The sequence below is a fragment of the Phoxinus phoxinus genome (genome assembly GCF_949152265.1).
Source record: "Phoxinus phoxinus genome assembly, chromosome: 1".
In the NCBI taxonomy this organism is placed as follows: domain Eukaryota; kingdom Metazoa; phylum Chordata; class Actinopteri; order Cypriniformes; family Leuciscidae; genus Phoxinus; species Phoxinus phoxinus.
In genome coordinates, this window is record NC_136876.1 from 37,541,096 (window position 1) to 37,558,250 (window position 17,155).

General features: G+C 39.0%; 1 protein-coding gene across 2 annotated transcripts in view; it reads left to right on the forward strand.

The window, feature by feature from the left end:
• Positions 1 to 15,173, forward strand: part of raver1 (ribonucleoprotein, PTB-binding 1) — a 38,095-nt gene extending 22,922 nt beyond the window's left edge. Inside the window, exons 4-15 of one of the 2 annotated variants that reach the window (XM_079631077.1) lie at positions 6,023 to 6,214; positions 6,656 to 6,776; positions 6,973 to 7,067; positions 7,148 to 7,219; positions 7,485 to 7,563; positions 10,643 to 10,845; positions 11,056 to 11,140; positions 11,228 to 11,370; positions 11,465 to 11,536; positions 11,631 to 11,750; positions 13,046 to 13,111; positions 13,228 to 15,173. In XM_079631077.1, coding sequence (XP_079487203.1) covers positions 6,023 to 6,214; positions 6,656 to 6,776; positions 6,973 to 7,067; positions 7,148 to 7,219; positions 7,485 to 7,563; positions 10,643 to 10,845; positions 11,056 to 11,140; positions 11,228 to 11,370; positions 11,465 to 11,536; positions 11,631 to 11,750; positions 13,046 to 13,111; positions 13,228 to 13,374 — 1,395 coding nt within the window. In that variant the 3' untranslated portion in view covers positions 13,375 to 15,173. The remainder of the gene's footprint in view (positions 1 to 6,022; positions 6,215 to 6,655; positions 6,777 to 6,972; positions 7,068 to 7,147; positions 7,220 to 7,484; positions 7,564 to 10,642; positions 10,846 to 11,055; positions 11,141 to 11,227; positions 11,371 to 11,464; positions 11,537 to 11,630; positions 11,751 to 13,045; positions 13,112 to 13,227) is intronic. The other variant, XM_079631078.1, reaches the window with a different exon arrangement.
• The last annotated feature ends 1,982 nt before the right edge of the window (positions 15,174 to 17,155 follow it).

The window sequence follows — 17,155 nt, forward strand, 5'->3', positions numbered from 1 at the left end:
ACGTTACTGTCATAAGCAATCTCAGAGTATACTTTTTGAAAGTGTCAACATTAGAATTTTCATCGGAAAATGTCATCTGAACAAGTAACATTCACTTTTGTTCTGACCAAATTCGGGGGGTGGGGGAAGCATTGCAGTAGGCTATATCATGCTGATTAAATCTAACGATTGCTTATATCACGTCAAAACGTGAAAAATATATTTTTTCTGTAGCCACTCTGAAGTCCGAAGTCTTTGGGTTTTACAACTGGTGAATCTCCAGTTGTCACTGGTGATTGTCGCTTTAAACTTTCGGGATCCGCCATACCAAGTGCTAAGCTAAATCTCCACCTCCATCATCCACACACGCTAGCCGGGGACTCCTTCTCTATGTGTAAAGAAGTGACGTAATGACGCAAAGACATGCTCGAAATTCCCGCGGAAATCCACCAGTACCACTGGAATTAAAATCATTATTACAAGCTTACCGTTTTGAATCGAGGTAAGGCAAGCAGATCGTTTTGAACACTGGCTGGTTACGTTTTTTTTCAAAAATGTCTTTTTTGATATTTTTAAACCCAACAAAAGTGCCGGACTGCAGCTTTAAGTAAAGATAATGATTCCTGATCATGAAGATATTTTGTACATTTTTTCCAACCTTAAATGTATAAAAAAAATATATAGGCTATATTTTTGTGAGTGAATGCAGCACAATCGCCAACAGAAGTGGACAACTTTTTAAAGGCTATTTTTGTCAATTTAGATTTATTTTTTTTACACCCTCAGATTCCCGATTTTCAAATGGTTGTATCTCGGCCAAATATTGCCCTATCCTAACAAACCATACATTAATGGAAAGCTTATTTATTCAGATTTGACGTTCTCATAGAATTAGAATGATTAATAAACGTCTGTTTATAATTGTTGAACATCTTTGTGTAAACAAAGCTTTAGTCAAATGAGCTGACTTTATGATGCTTAGGCTAAATTGAGTTTTTGTCCTTTATGGTTCTTGACCCCTGTCCCTTTTCACCTTTGTCTTTAGCAGAAAGCTCAGGCTGTTCCTTTCCATACACTTTTGTGATTCACACATTTTTCAAAGTTTTGTTTTCTGCTTTTGGTTTTCATTCATTGCCCATTGTCAGATTTCCTGAATATTTTCCACTTTATGTTCTGCTCTTTCACCTTTGACCTGTTCTCCATGAGGCCATGCTGAGTGCTCTATGGCAGAGTGCATTGGTTTCTGTGGTGACAGTCACCTGACCAGCCCAGGTGCTGTCAGTCAGCAGGTCTTTCTGGAACGAGAGCGAGCTTCTGCCTTTTTCATATGTTAAATGTGTGTACCATGTACACCGCAGGCTGCAAGGCGTTGTTGGCACTTTTTGTCATGTTCCCCATTGCTTAGAATTAACTTCCAAAAGCCTCTGCTAATTCCAGATTAAATCAGTTGTGCTCCCAGCTAAATTTCCCAGGTTTTAGGCAAGTATTGGATTGGCCTGCCTCCATGTGGATGAGGCTCCGCTCATGCGTAAAATGGCCAAATAATGTCTAATGAATTCTTCCAGTAATATATAATCAAGGCCTTAGTGTCTCATTGTTTTTACTTGTTGAACACAGTTCCACTTATACAAGAGGCAACCATTCCTGACAGAGTCATTAAGATTATTGCAGCTCCCAAGACTCTGTTCCAAGTATGCATGTGGTTTCCATAGATTAGCTTAGTACTGGGCTTTGAAATGCGTCGTAATCACTCGGCCCAAACCAAAGTACTGTGCTTGTGTTCTGTCTCCCCTTCCTCTCTCCACTGTTTTATCCTGTTGACTTGTGGAGGTACAACTGTTCTTACTGGTTAGACTTCATCTACTGTTGGACATGTTAGACGTCGCATGTCGTTCCATATGATTGTTTCTGAGTAGAATCAACTGTCCCGATGTTGTAATCTTTGGACCAGTGTTGTCAAAAGTACAGACTTCGGTACCTAGTCGGTAATGAAATAGAAAAAATGTGACCACACCAGCATTTTCCTCTAGCATTTTGAGCGCTGTTGAATGGATTCTTAAACGCCTCTGGTTGGCCATTGTTCACATGCTCAACATTAGGGGTGCACCGAAATTTCGGTCGCCGAAAATTTCAGCCGAAAATGGCATTATCGGTTTCGGGCCGAAATAAAAAAGCCAGCTGAAAATGTCAACCGAAAATGAAAGTCAACCGCGCCCCTCCCATCCGCGCGCAAGCACTTGGGTTTCACTCACGGTCGAGCTGTCACTCGTCACCCACCCCACCCCTCCCCTCCGTGCTCAAGCAGGTTTCACTCACGGTCGAGCTGTTTGCACGCGTCTGCAAAGATTCAGCATGTCAGCGGTATGGAAGTATTTTAAAGTTTCAGATGAGGACAACCAGCGCCGCCGCTCCCACCACGCGCATGAGCTGAGAGGGCACCAAAAATAGCGTAATGAAAAATCAATAATTATAATGCCGATATTATTTCAGTATAGAAATACAGACATCCCAAGTCTCCCGGAAGTTCCGGGAGTCTCCCGCATATTGATAGCGGCTCACTGATGCCCGCGAATTAGTTAAAATCTCCGGAATCTAGAGCGAGCGTGCCCGCGAGACAGAGACTGTGCTCCAAACCGTGTAGCGCGTGCACGGCAAAGAGGGAGAGAGAGCAAGAGACCGCGCGCGTGTGGCTCATGAAGCGCATGCAATATAAAATATATATAATATATAAAATATTTTAGGTTTTGTTATGTAACTGTTAGTGGTAATAAAAGTTTGATTATTCTATTGGTTTGTGATTTTTCATTTCAGATCCATTAAAAATTAAGCAATATAAATAAATATATATTAAAGTTTTTAAAAGAAGCCATTTTCGGTATCGGTTTCGGTTTTCGGCCAAGTGCATCCTACATTTTCGGTATCGGTTTCTTCCCAGAATTTTCATTTCGGTGCATCACTACTCAACATATGTTTGTGATTGGCTACAGTAATCAACGCTTCAAAAACATGTCTTCACAGAGCGCTTGTACGGATACACACGGGAGCGGTGGAAAGCAGGTGTCTATCAGTGGATATATTGGGGATTAAATTCCTGCTTTCAAACGCTCCCTTGTTTTTGGAATTGAAAATGTCGACCCAAACCTTTTTTACTGACTTCTGCAGAACAGAAAATATATATTTTGAAGAATTTTGGTAACAAAGGTTTTGGTTACAATTAGGGATGCAAACGATTAATCGACGATCGATTAATTGTCGATAATACATTAATCGATCAAACTTATCGATCATCGATTAAGCAGGTTCATGCGCGTGCGTGCTGCTCAACCGCGAAACACAAGCGAGCGCGCCGGAGTTATGTTTGGGACTATTTTACACCTTCATCATGACTAAGTTTTCGTGTGCATTCGCAGCCTTTTGTTTTGCGCAAATGTAAGTTGTAATAGTTTATTATGTGTACACCTATCTATATCTGATTTATCTCATATTGGATGCATTTGGTTAAGAATTGTTGAAGCGTGATCTTTAGTGCGCGCAGCTCAAACGGCAATGCACGACTAATAATGACTATTGGGACTGTCATATTACATAACATTATAAAGAGAACAATAGTGTAATAAAACATTGTGAAGTATTTGGGTTTAGTTGCCGTGTCGCGTTGTTCCAGGAAGAGCGCGTCCACAACATGAGTCATTCTGAATGGCACGTAACTCAAATTCACTTGTGCATTCACGTCATTTTGTGCAGATATAATTTGTAATATCATGTTTATTTTGTATATATATGACTAATCTCATATAGGTTGCGCTTCTTTGAGTTAAATAACGCGCTAGCAAAGTGCTCAACGGTTATTCATTCAGCGCGCGCCGCTCAAGCAGCAATGCACGACTAATAATAACGATGATTAATTTGGGACTGTCATATTACATAACATCAGAACACTATTTTATTAAATCGTTGTGAGTTCATCGGGTTTAGTTGCCGTTTTCAGTGCGTTTCAGTGCACGTCTAACGTTACAACACACTGCAAGCACGCAGCTGAGGCGGCGTTGGTGACACGTTGTATTAGTCGTTAGTCATTTAATTTAATTATCATTCACATCGAAACATTTTACAATCCTACTAGCCCTTTATTTGGATTAAAAGCCGTTCTCATTCATTTGGTGAGTAACATAGCGTTTTTAACAAACCCTGTCATGCTGTTGGCCATATGCACTGCAGCAGACGCATAATTGATTACGATCGATCATGGGAATTTGTGAAAATTGACATCCCTTCAGTTCTATATTTTAAGTTTCCAGGTCTAGTAATCTTACTGTTACCTTTCTCAGACCAAGCATCAATAAGTGCTGCTGCTAATGTTTCAAGGTTTTCAATTAGTATACCAGATAGATTATTATATGTAGACTTAATATAGTTTAGGCTAAGCCTACCCATATAGATTTTTATTTAACATTTATTGTATGTTGCTTAATGTTTGCAACAGGTGAGCCAGTGCACAATTATTTTGTATTTTAATTTTCTGTGCATAATTTATTGTTAAACTACATAAATGCCATTCTGTACCGTATCCCAACTGTTACAATAAAACATCATTTGAGCAATATAACATGCATTTTTGTTCAGTATATAAGCAATATTTTGCTTTTTATGTTAAAGACATTGATACCGTGAGAAATGTACATTCTCAGGAAAATAGCCGCTTATCAGTTAATCGTTAATCAATCGATAAGGTCAATCAATTAATGATTAATTCAGGGTTCCCGCGGGGTCTTAAAAAGTCTTAAAAAGTCTAAAATTCTGAACTTTAAATTTAAGGCCCTTAAATGTCTTAAAAACGGCCCGATTTTCATCCGAGGTCTTAAATTTAATTTAGTCAGGTCTTAAAAAGGTTTTACCCTCGTTCATTTCCTGAAATGCTGGCCACACAAAGTTATTACAAAGTAGCAAAAAAGTATCGAGTCGTAGCCTACAAAGCGGAGCTATAGCAGGGGTCTCCAACACATCGCTCGCGAGCTACCAGCAGCTCGTGCCCTGATTGGCAGTAGCTACCAAAGAGGCCGTTCATATATTGCGTCTTTTGCGCGCTCAAGTTCGTTATTTCAAATTTAGGCGCGCGGCAAGCGCACTCATATTAGAAGCAATGCGGGCGTTTTTTCCAGGCGGAGCGAGATAAAAAAAAAAGCTAAACTTTTCAGAATTCTGCAAGCGCACCGCAGGTCGTGTGACAAGAACCAACCAATCCGCTTCACCCTTTCCGTAACAACATTGAAAGCTCAGTCAACATGAAGGATGGGGGTGCACCGTGCACCCAAACACTACAGGTGTTTTTCTCTTCTCCGTAAATATATAATGGCTACAGCAAGCGTTTATCAGCGGTGGAAATCCTACTGTCGTTGTGGAGAGCGCAGTGCATGGTTGCATAGCAACGACAGACGCAACGGGAAAATCAGACCAAATCTTACTATTAATAATAAAAAATAAGCTAATCTGCATTGTAAATGTCAGTAATTTATCTTTTTTTTTTTGACACATTAATTCTATAAAAAAATATTTAAAGGCTGAAATACGTGAGGTTTATCTTTTTATAAAACCTTTTTTGTCAAAACTTTATTTGAATTTGTACATGTTATTAGATGACATGTTGCAAGACACTCTTTTAAAATCTAGCCATAATTTTTTATGTTATTATTTTAATGTTTATGTAAACAAAAAGTGCATATTGATGCTAATTTTATTTGTTATTTGCTGGTTAATGCGTCATGTAGGTCTTAAATTTAAATCTTTATGGTCGTAAAATGTCTTAAAAAGGTCTTAAATTTGACGTACTGAAACCTGCATGAACCCTGTAATTAATTAATCGATAATTTGCATCCCTAGTTACAATCGACTTCCAATTTATGGACAAAAAAAAGGCTAAAGCCTATGTTTATCTAAATATTTAGGATAGTGCACCCCAAAATGAAAAATATTCAATTCCGTTGCTATATTGGGGCTGCCTCAAATCAAAAAAATAAAAATCAAATGTATTTCTTTTCCCCCATAGCTTGCTCAAGGTCAGGATTGTAGTTTTCGACGGTTTGCAGTGCTGGAGTTCTCCACACCTGAGATGGCTGAGGATGTGCAACGTCTGACTGATGGAAGATCCCTGGGTGGGACTCGTATACGTGTGTCTTTCTGTGCCCCTGGACCACCTGGAAGGAGCATGTTAGCTGCCCTCATTGCAGCCCAGACCATGGTACCCCCCCCTCCTCATATACACACACCACACTTCTTGGTCAAAATAAAATAATTCACAAAATAAATTTTTCTGCATTCTGCAATTGAATGATAGTGCGTGATTTGTATTGTAAGTGTTAAAAGCTTATTCCCAGCCAATATTTATTTGTTGACAGTTTTTTTATATACTAATCAAACTTTCTTTGGTTAATCTTATTTTGCAAATTGAGGTTTAAAACCCTTTCAAATAGTGACATTATAAAGTTACCAAAGCACAAACTAAGCGTTAATTTAGTGAAAGGTGTAATGTTTTGCATTCTATTTCTTCTTTAAAAAAAAAACAATTTAATTTAGTTACGGTTCATATAAAACCTTAATTTTATAATGTCATCATGAATCAGAATGGATTAAGTGCTAGGATTTTACATGCTCATGTTAATGTCGTCCTGTACGTCTGCAGGCCTTGAACCGAGGAAAAGGTCTCCTTCCTGAACCTAATGCCATACAGATTCTTACTGGCCTCAATAACCCTGCCACACTGAAGATGATGATGGCGTCTCTCAACCCGGGACATAAACAAGGTGCTTATTCTCATTGATTTCCTTGTGTATGCTTGTTTGTATTCTCATCCAGACGATGTAGGGCCCTATAAAATCTGTTCGATTTTTCCCCATATTTCGTTTGATTATATTCCGCGTTAATTTGCCAATTCCGTGACCACGGAAATTATAGGGCCCTAACGATGGATTTGATTGTCACTCTTCTCTCAATATGCAGGCCTTCTGGGAGCTGCGCCCGCCGTCCCTCTGCTGGCCAACCCTGCCCTCTCTGCTGCCCTCATGCAGATGCTGCTCCAGAACCAAGTCCAACAGGTACTGTCAATCCTTTCCTCATCTCCTGCCACTGTCCCAGCAGCATGTGTTAAAACCCTCTCACTCTTCTCCCCTCTCAGCAAGCTCTTTTAGGGAATCCTCTTCTTTGGGCACATATTCTGCACAATAAAGAGTGCAGTCTCCTTCCTTGTGTGAGTGGTTACTCTGTGTGGGTGTGAGGTGGTTGTGTGCTTTTTTAATAGTCAAACTATTCTTCTACCGCAGATTAATGCTTTTAGTCCAAGTGTATAGTTAGTAAAACCCCAATAGCTACATCTTTCAGCCAGACTTTTATCAAACTTTTTTGCCTTTGTGTGCTGTTTACCTCCTCTGAATTTGTTGTAACTGACAAGTCTGTTTCTGAATAATTTTACTGTATAAAAATGTCTAACTAATACAGTTTTTGTCTTTCCACAGGCTGGTTTGCTGAGTGAAAATCCTCTAGCTGCTCTTCCTCTCCAACAAGGCATTAACATGCTGGGAGAGATGTCTCAAGGTATCACACTTTTGGAATGGTCTGTTTATGCACTTATTTACTGGGGCAGGATTCCCATAGTCTTAGAAAACCATGGAAATATCAAAGGTGCTGCACTTCTAGAATCATCCAAAGTTTTGTGGGTTTGGAACAAAATGGGTAGAAAACACCAGGCTGTGTTTAGATGACACTTTATTATATAGGGCTGCACGATTATGGCCAAAATTATAATCACGATTATTTTGATCAATATTGAGATCGCGATTAATTATCATGATTATTTGTTGATTTGAACCAAATCAAAGTTTGTCACAGGCCAATTATAACTGCTTTCACATCCATATTGTGCTACCTTTCCTGCTAATGTACAAATATGCGCATCAAAATAAAATGGGTCCTCTTATTCTCCAAAATTCAGTGCATCTCCTTAACCCCCTGGGGTCGGCAAACGCGCGGGCGCGTTTTGCTCGTTTTTTTTTACATAGCAGCAAAATAGACCTAAAATACTCCGTCAGTTTTGGTCATACAGACTTAAGAAATATGAAAACATAAGCTGTTAAATGTCTACTTTTTTATGTGTCCACTTACAATCGAAATAAAACATTGTGCTTTTGTAAAATAAAGTAAACAGGGAGTGCTTTCTGCCTCTCCGTCTCCGTGAACTTTTTTTCTGAAGCACTTCTCTAAACTCAAACAAAACTCAGCGAATACTATTCACTCAGACATGAGATATATATCTCTATAATCATTTAAGTGTGTAGTTTTAAATTATCTAATTCAAAACTAAAAGAAATATTCTCTGTTTATGTAATCTATATATAAAGAGCGAGAGATCAGCCGTCCTCATTATCTTTCTGCCAGCTCATTACTCTGCTAATGTGACACGCCCATCGAGAGCGCGCGCTATTCAAACGCAGATCTGAAGCAACACATGCAAAGCAGTCAACGCCCACAACAGCTGGACAACACTCGCTGTGAGGAATAATAATATCGTGATAATCCTGGAAATTTTACCTCAAACGTGCTGGAGTAGCCGAACAACGGATCCAGCTGCAGATCATCAGTAAGTGCTTTGTTCTAATCGCGATATGAAATGGTGTCTGTAAACCGCAAAAGACTGTTTAAATTTGAATCGCGTTTCTGTGTTTGAATGAATGAACGGCGCATATGCATGCTGTTGTTTACTACAGCTCGCGCGAGTTTCGCTTTTAGCAAACTATCTATATTGCCTACTGAGATGAGTAAAAATCGACTGAATACGTTGAAATAAAATGTATTTGTATAAGCAATATATTAAACTGCAAATTAACATTTATGCCCTAATATATGTTATAAAAGACCATATACAGACGAAATATGAAAGACAACATTTCGTTTTGGATAGATTATTTATAAAGCTTTTACTGCCACATCAAAACCTAATTTACAAGGTGCAAACAAAATCTTAAAAGGTCAATATAAGCCTTCTCTATAAATTATTTTTGTGTTTTATTAGTGACAAATTTGGGGAGAGGATAGCCTACATAATCCAAAACTTTCTGAAAATACGAATGAGAATTAACTGCACAATTACTAGAAATGTTTCCCTTGGATATTATACAATTTGCAAGCATACAGTTTGTGGAAAAATACACTTTTTTCAAGATGTTTCCAACTCTGAACCAATTCTGTAGTAATATATATATATATATATACCGGTATATATATGTGTGTATGTATGTATATATGTGTGTGTTTTGTCTTTGCATTTTTTCTTGTAGCCACAGTGACACCTAAGGCTCATTAGTATGCAGCATTAGCAGGTCTTCTTTGTCTCCTCAGGTGTGAATGAGGACATTATTCATGGCCTTGTTGGATCATTCACGCCCACCTGCATATTGCCTTTCCAAACAAAAAGTGTCTTACAAAATTTAAATCAATCTATTGTTTAATGTGAACGATTAGCCCGGATGATTTTCAGATAATTTTGAAGTAAATACTCTAGCCGACAACATCCATTAGTCAAAAGTATTGTGGGAATATGTGAAGTTGGTCGTTTGTGGTCTTATATCAGAACATTTAAGTTTGAGTTTTTTGAATAACCACGCATAAATAATATTCTCTCAAAAATGCAAACATGTACATGCATGTTGCTCACATATTATGATAGACATGTTCGTGCTAAATAGTGTAATTACACCTTTGCCATTAATATGTTTATAAGCAACTGAAAAAAATACAAATATCAGGTCATTTCAAAACATCTCAAGGACCCCAAAAACACCTTAGACTCCAGAGGGTTAAAGAATAAATACAAATAAATGATTTAATATTATTTTATATTGTATTTATATTTCATATACATTGTATTTATAATTAATATTAGGATAGACTAGAGTTATTATTTCCCATTATTACATGGCTTGGCTCTGTTATTTCTTGATAACACACCGGTGTAACACACATTGCCATGAAAAACCGAACATTGCCATGCACTGGGTGTTCTTCAACGGAACCAATACAATACTTTTTAAATCAATAAACTCCTTTTTAAATCAATATTTTGTCAAATTATTGATTTATTTGGTACGTAGCCATGTAAGCGAGATCCCGATGTCGGTGAATAAAATTCAGAGTCATTGTTATTTGAAGACTCTCGCGCACTATTGCTCGCGCGCAGGCGCACTCGGTCTCTCTCGCCCAGTTCGCTTCGCTTTTGTCCAGTCCGGCAAAACATTCTAATTTCTACATCTAGAAACTAAGCTGTGCGGTGCAGGGAACAAACAACTGATTATTGGCTCATGGAGTCACGTGATCCGCGCTCTGCTAGATTCTATGAACGGAATGACGCATTTTAAATATCGCACGATCACGTGAATTTCGTGATTAAAATTCGATTAATTGTGCAGCCCTACTTTATATTGCTCTGTGAGTGCTCGAGATGTTTCGTCTTATTGGCGACGTTTGAGTGCCAAGTAATCTTATGCCACAGCAATCAGATTTTTCAAATTCATTGTCCAATAATCCTAATCAACTGGGAAAACTAATGGAAAATCATTGACCAAGAAGTCTGGATACCATGTAGGGTTTAATGTGCTTCTTTAAATTTATTTTCATTCAGGCGCTATTGCTCCAACACTGGGCTTGCAGAATGAGCCTCTTGGCCCCATCAAACAACCATCCCATAGTCGACCTCTTGGGAGAGAGACCGAGACCCCAGCCACTCCGATTGGCTTTCCCCCAGCATCCTCCCCTGCACTGCAGGGATTGAGCATGTCCCTCCTGGCTGGGATGTTAGGAGCAGATGGGACGACTCTACCAGGGGTGAGATGGGTTACTAATGGCTGCTCCTATTTGAGCACTTTTATTTTGTGATGTAGCCTATACTTACTGGCATGATCTCCCAGAGGAGAGCTTTGAAATTGCTTCAATTTGCTATTGCTTCAGCTGTCGTTCAGTCCTGTTAGTGTTCAATGTGATGCTAAAGAGCATCTACAACAGGTTTGTATATTCAGATGTTTTCTTTTCCTGAAGGTGTCTATATTGGGTGAGCCTCCCAAAGAAGTTGGTGTGTCCCAGAACCCCTTTCTCAGTGCTCCTAGCATATTCCCATCTTCAGGTCAGTCTGCCTGAGGTGTTTTATTCGCCTTCACTTTAGTTTTCCTTCTTATCTTGTTGCATTTCTTGAAGAATTACGTTTATTTAGGTGCCAGCAACAGAGCTCACCCCTACAGGAAGAAAACTGCGATTGGAAGCGCGTCTAACCAACGCACAAACCACAGCATCCACTCAAACTATAGCCTGCGCTTCCAAGAGTCTTGCACACCAGAGTTTCCTCTTCTGCACCAGGTTGGCTTATGTTAAGAGGAACTTCACTGAATGTGTGACTGCCTCACTATCCCTTTCTAATTGGATGTTGTCACTGTTTGTACCCCATCCAAAGGACCCTTTGTCGCACTTGTATGAACAGCAGGAGGTTCTGGAAAACGCAGCTATTCCCGGCTACGGTTTACAGGTACAGCCCCTCCTCCCTGCATTGACACTAACAAAAGGATTCTCTTCCAAGATTGGACTTGTGTGAAATCGTAATTGTCTCCGTCTCTCTCAAGCTCTCCAGGCACGCAGGCTTCGGTGATGCAGGGTCTCCTTTCAGCTATCCACCCAGCCCCCCACAGTCTTATTTCAGCTTTGGTGCCCATACCGGCATCCCCTCCACCCAGCTCAATAAGGTACTCAACAGGCCAGTTTTGTCAAACCAGGATATTGTGGTTTTTCATGCCACAACAAATAAGGCACCTCATGGAACATGTAGGTAGTTTTTTTTTTTTTTTTTTTTTTACACAATTCTGGCCAAAACAAGTTAATTATACTAGTACTTAAAATTAACTTAATTAAAAAATTGTATGGCTTATAATTGGTAAATGGCACATAAAAAAAATAAATAAAAAAAACATGCTGAAGACTTATTTATTTTTAATAGACTATTTTATTCTCAATTCTGTACATACATTTTTTTCACATTGAATTTAATTGCTTGATCAATATTATCACATATTTTACATTTTTAACTGTAGGTAACGTTAACACAAACAATTTAATGTTTGTGTATATTTTACACGTAGTAAAATACTGTATGTGCTTATAAACACCAGACAGATAATGATTTGTGAAACAGTATGCTCTTTACTCATCTCACTTGCACAAAATAAAGGCAGTAATAGAAAGCATAGAAACGCACAGGTGAAATACACAAATTATATGCATTTATAAATTTGGTCGGGTTGAAGTTATCCCTCCGGATCTTCTGCATTCACTCAGCCCATACTGCAGTAATGCATGAAAGCTGACTTTGTTGTAACGTGACGAAACGGTAAATATAACTGCACACAACAACGAAGTGCTGAGGCTGTCACCCTCTGAAAGGCAAGTCGCCTCTCTTGAAACCTAAACACACTCAAATTTATCTCTCAGGTAATGGAACTCTGTTGCTGTTGTCTCTTGCTCTCGCTGTCAGATCACTGGAAGTACTGGCCCGCACACTCGTTCGAACGTCAACGGTCGCCATATTGTGCACAGAGCGAATAGTTGCTGAACGCCATAGTGTACACATAACTCTATGACCCATTATCGTCTTCCTCGTCGAATTTCTGTCGCTCTACATGCGTCATCTGGTATAATTGAAACGATTGGCTATGAGCTACGTACAGGCGCATTTGATAGACATTCGTAGCGCCCAATAAACTGCTCTGGACATTCGTAAACCACGCCTCAAATATGAGAAAATGAACCTGTGACACATGTGAAAGAGTGACACTTGTTTGATCAGAGTTGGCGCAAGCCCACGAATCGCTTATCTGGATCCATTTTCAAAAGCTCTTCAATCCATGTTCAGAACTTGTATGAAGCATGACATCCTTCTCGTCACATAATTCCATAATACCATCTTTATTACGATTTTTATTTGCATAGATGGCCGGAACATGTAAGCCGGCCCAGAAAGTTGAATAAGTGTTTGTTTCTTCAGGCTGTTGGAATGCCTCCAGTGACTCATTCCAGCCTATTTCCTGCTGCACCTGGTGCTGGTATGAAGGTAGGCCACCTTCAGCCCTGATGTCTAGCATCTATATTTGCTCCTTGTCAATTATCGTATAAGTGTGCTAGGAACCTTTCAACAGGTATTCTTCTTGATTTTCTGTCTGTGTGTAGACTCCCATCGGCGGGCAGAAGCGTCTGTTCTCCCGTCTCATCCCGTCTCCAGAGCCCAGTCCAGAGGGTGGCTATGTAGGGCAGCACTCTCAGGGTCTCGGGGGACACTATGCTGACTCCTACCTGAAACGCAAACGCATCTTTTGACCAGCACTTGATGGCTTCCTCTAAACCACCAGCTTTTAAAGGGATTGCTATTTAATACCACCTTTAAGTGTGTGTTTGTGTGTGTGAGAGAGAGAGAGAGCGAGCGTGAAAGAGTGGTGGACCGTCATTGAGTTAACTTGGGGAAAGAAAACAAACCGGAACCAGTGGAAGACCCTGATGCTCCGATGATCGGTCATGCATGATTGCCGAAGTTTGTGTGTGTATATAATTTCAATGTGTATGTAAATAGTTTTTTTTTTTTTTTTTTTTTTTTTTTAATTTGCCTTTTTAATTTTGTTTTAATTTCGTTTTTGTAAACCCAAAGATGCAACAAGCACCAGAACGAAAGGAAAGGGTTCCTGTCTTGTTCATCTAAATAGTCCTATTTTGTAGGCTTTTTTTATTATTTTGATTTATTTTTAATTTTAAGCAGGATGACAGCCTTTTTCTGCTATGCCTCGTTAGTTGTGTATATAGTTGTTCAGTTGTCTAAAGGCTTCTCCACTACAAACACTTCCTCTCACACTCAAGTGCCAAGCCTTACATGCGTTGAATATCATGTATCTGTGCAACGGATATGGTAGCTGTCTGTTCTCTTCAGTGAGTCACCTGTTTGTGTCTTTATGGGGAGCTCTGGGTTAGTGTTAGTCTCGAAATAGTTTCCCCCCACCACGCACCGTATTTGTGTTGCACTACTTTCCATCCTTTCATCCCATTTTACAGAGTCAAAGTTTTCTGAGCTGATTGTTCAGCGTTGCACTTGGAGGAGATGGGATCATGTATATTCATCCTCCAGAATCTGTCCTTTCCTCACCCATAATGCTCGTTCACGCTCATTCTTGTTTTTCTGCCTGCTTTCACACCTCTCTTTGACCTCGTTCAACCTGCACAGTTTTGCTGTTGCGAAGCGTTAGCGTCTCGGCCGTCACGTTATGAAGCCCCAGCTGGTTGGAGATGGAACATGGGCTGCCGTTCTCCCCTCTCCAGGCTCAGAGTACTGCTGAAAGCACAGTATGCCTGCTGTTGCTTCTGTATTACACACACACATTCTCCTCGTGTCCTCCGTTAGGTGCCTCTCCACTGCAGACCTGCAGAGGGAGCTAGTTAGCTTTTCAGTTGGCACTGCTTTTTTTTTCGTTTTTTTAAAAAGAGCCAACAGCGTGAAGCAGGCCGGACCTGTGCCCTAGCGTGACATTTACTTTTACCGTTGTAACTGACCATCTTTTCCCCTCTGTTTTAATTGCTGTGCCTCAGAAGGGAAGAAGCTTCTGCAGACTGGAATGTGATTGACGTATGATTGAGTCCTTGCTCTGTGTGTGTGTGTGACTTATTAATCTGGTTGACATTTTGATTTGTGATAACGCATTACCTCTGACTTGTACTGCGGCTTACGATGGGACATGGAGTTACTCATGTGCCTAAAAACGGCAGTGTTTACTGTAATCTCTCCATACTGTGAGCTACAACTACATTTGACTGTTTATTTGCGGTGTACATGCTAGAGTTTGATTTATATTTCTTCTCTGGAGTCTCGAACTCGTGTTATTATATTTCTTCTAGTCTGTATTGGTATCAAAATTGCTGCTCTGTATTTTGTACCCATCTGAGTGAAGTTGCACAGTGCAGTATCTAGTAATGATTTTTCATGTGCGATTTACATGGTACGAGCTGCTGCTGTGTGAAATGAACTAAACTTTTCTGATGTTAAATGACCTTCATCCCCAATTACGCTTTACTTTTGTACAGCTCTTCTGCTCTGTTTTTGTGACATTTGAACAAGTAAATGTTATTTAAGTTCACCATGAAGTTTGTGTGGTCAATCAATTATGCACATCAACTACACTAAACGAACTACATCAGGGTTGTCCAAACTCTGCCCTGGAGGGCCACTGTCCTGCAGAATTCCAAGATGCCTGAAAGTTTTTAGTATGCCTTGATTAGCTGAATCGTGCATTTAAAATTGGGGTTGGAGCTCAACTTTGTAATTAAAAGCTCAACTTTATTAATAAAAATCAGATTCTTGTAGAGGCTTAACAATAAATGTTAAACGGGTCACGTTTTTGAACCACTAATAAAGTTCTAGAAAATTCTTAAGTTTGGAACTGACAAAACTGGATGGATTGCGCATTGGATGTCAATTGTCACAACTTATCCTTTAAGGTCAATGATTTTCAAACACATTAAGGCTAAAGACCAATAAAGGAAATCCAACCTATATTCCTGTTTTCTTAACTCCGCTTAAAAAGTTTGTATGGATAAAGACATATCTAACCTTTTGTACTACAGATCAAATTACATTTACAAAATTTCAATGTGAATCTAAGCATACTGGAACAAACAAACTTCTGTAAAATGCCCCCTTGGAAATTCTAAAAGAACTAAAATAATTTAAAATCTGAAACACACCCATGACTTTTGACAACAGCTCCTACATGAGAAAAATGTTTCCATCACACATCCCTATACAATATACGGATCAAAATCTGAAAACCATATCATCTGCATTTTTGATCATTCATCCCTAAATTTTTACAGCAGCAGCAATTGCTACCAATTTTGCATTGGGCTATATAAAGATTATGCAACAGAGAAACTTTCTTATAATTACAGACTTTAAATCTGTAATTATAAGAGAATTTCTCTGTAAAAATTGAGCTGCCCTGTTACTAAGCAATGTCATCCTGTAAAAATGATCACCCAGCACTTGTAATGATTATTTATAAACCGCTTGGTGCCCCTCTAGTTCAATTTAATATCTGGGTTTGCTGAGTACCTGGACTCAGTGGAATCAAAGGAAATGAAGCAGACTCTGCCGCAAAATTATCAGCAGACCTCAAAATTTGCACAGTACCTCCTATGGATCTAAAACCAATAATTAATTTCTATATTAATAACAAATGGCAAACAGAATGGGATTTTTATACTATAAACAAACTTCATGAAATCAGCCCCAATGTTGGAAAAAGTTTTTTAACAATTCCAGGATACGTTTTTAATACTAGGACAAGATCCACCAAAATGTTCTTTCTGTCAAAACTCTGTCATTGAAGCATGTTTTATTAGATTGTGCTGGTTTTAACCCTGTGAGAAACCTTTTTTTATTCAGTTCACTCTTTTGAAGAAGTTTTTATTCTAAGTTAACCCAAATAGAGTTTTTAGCAAACCCAGTCAAAAATGTCCGGCCTACAAAAAATACCGGTAGCTTTTAAATCTCTTGTTATGCTGTTTTATCACCAAATATTGGATCAAATATTTTTGTACATTTTCCATTAGGACAGGCTTTCTTTTTCACAGAGATTAACTTTATCCTTAGATTAATGAGGTCTCCAAAAATAAATACAAAACCTGTCCTAATTGAAAGACAAGTTGACAAAAAGATTTAATCTAATATTTGGTGATAATATAGCAAGATTTCCAAGCAATTCAAAAAAAAATTGACCTCCAAAACTGTTACAGGGTTTTCATCACAGCGTAAGGGTTAAAACTACAGATCGAACCTCTGAATTTTTTGTATTCCAGCCCATTGACAGGTGGATCAACAGTTTTCGCCAAAGGGGAACACAACATCATTTTTCTTTTAGTCATGTAGCACAGATTTAAATCTTTACATATTTCTCATAGCCAAGTTTTTCAGTAGCACCTCACTGCAGTACACGAGATCCAAGGGGCGGAGTTGGATCCAGATCTAAGGGGTTGAGATTGTTAGATTTAGGGGTGCGTTTAGGGATCAGGGGGTGGAGATTGTTTGGTTTAGGGGTGGGTTTAGGGATCAGGGGGTGGA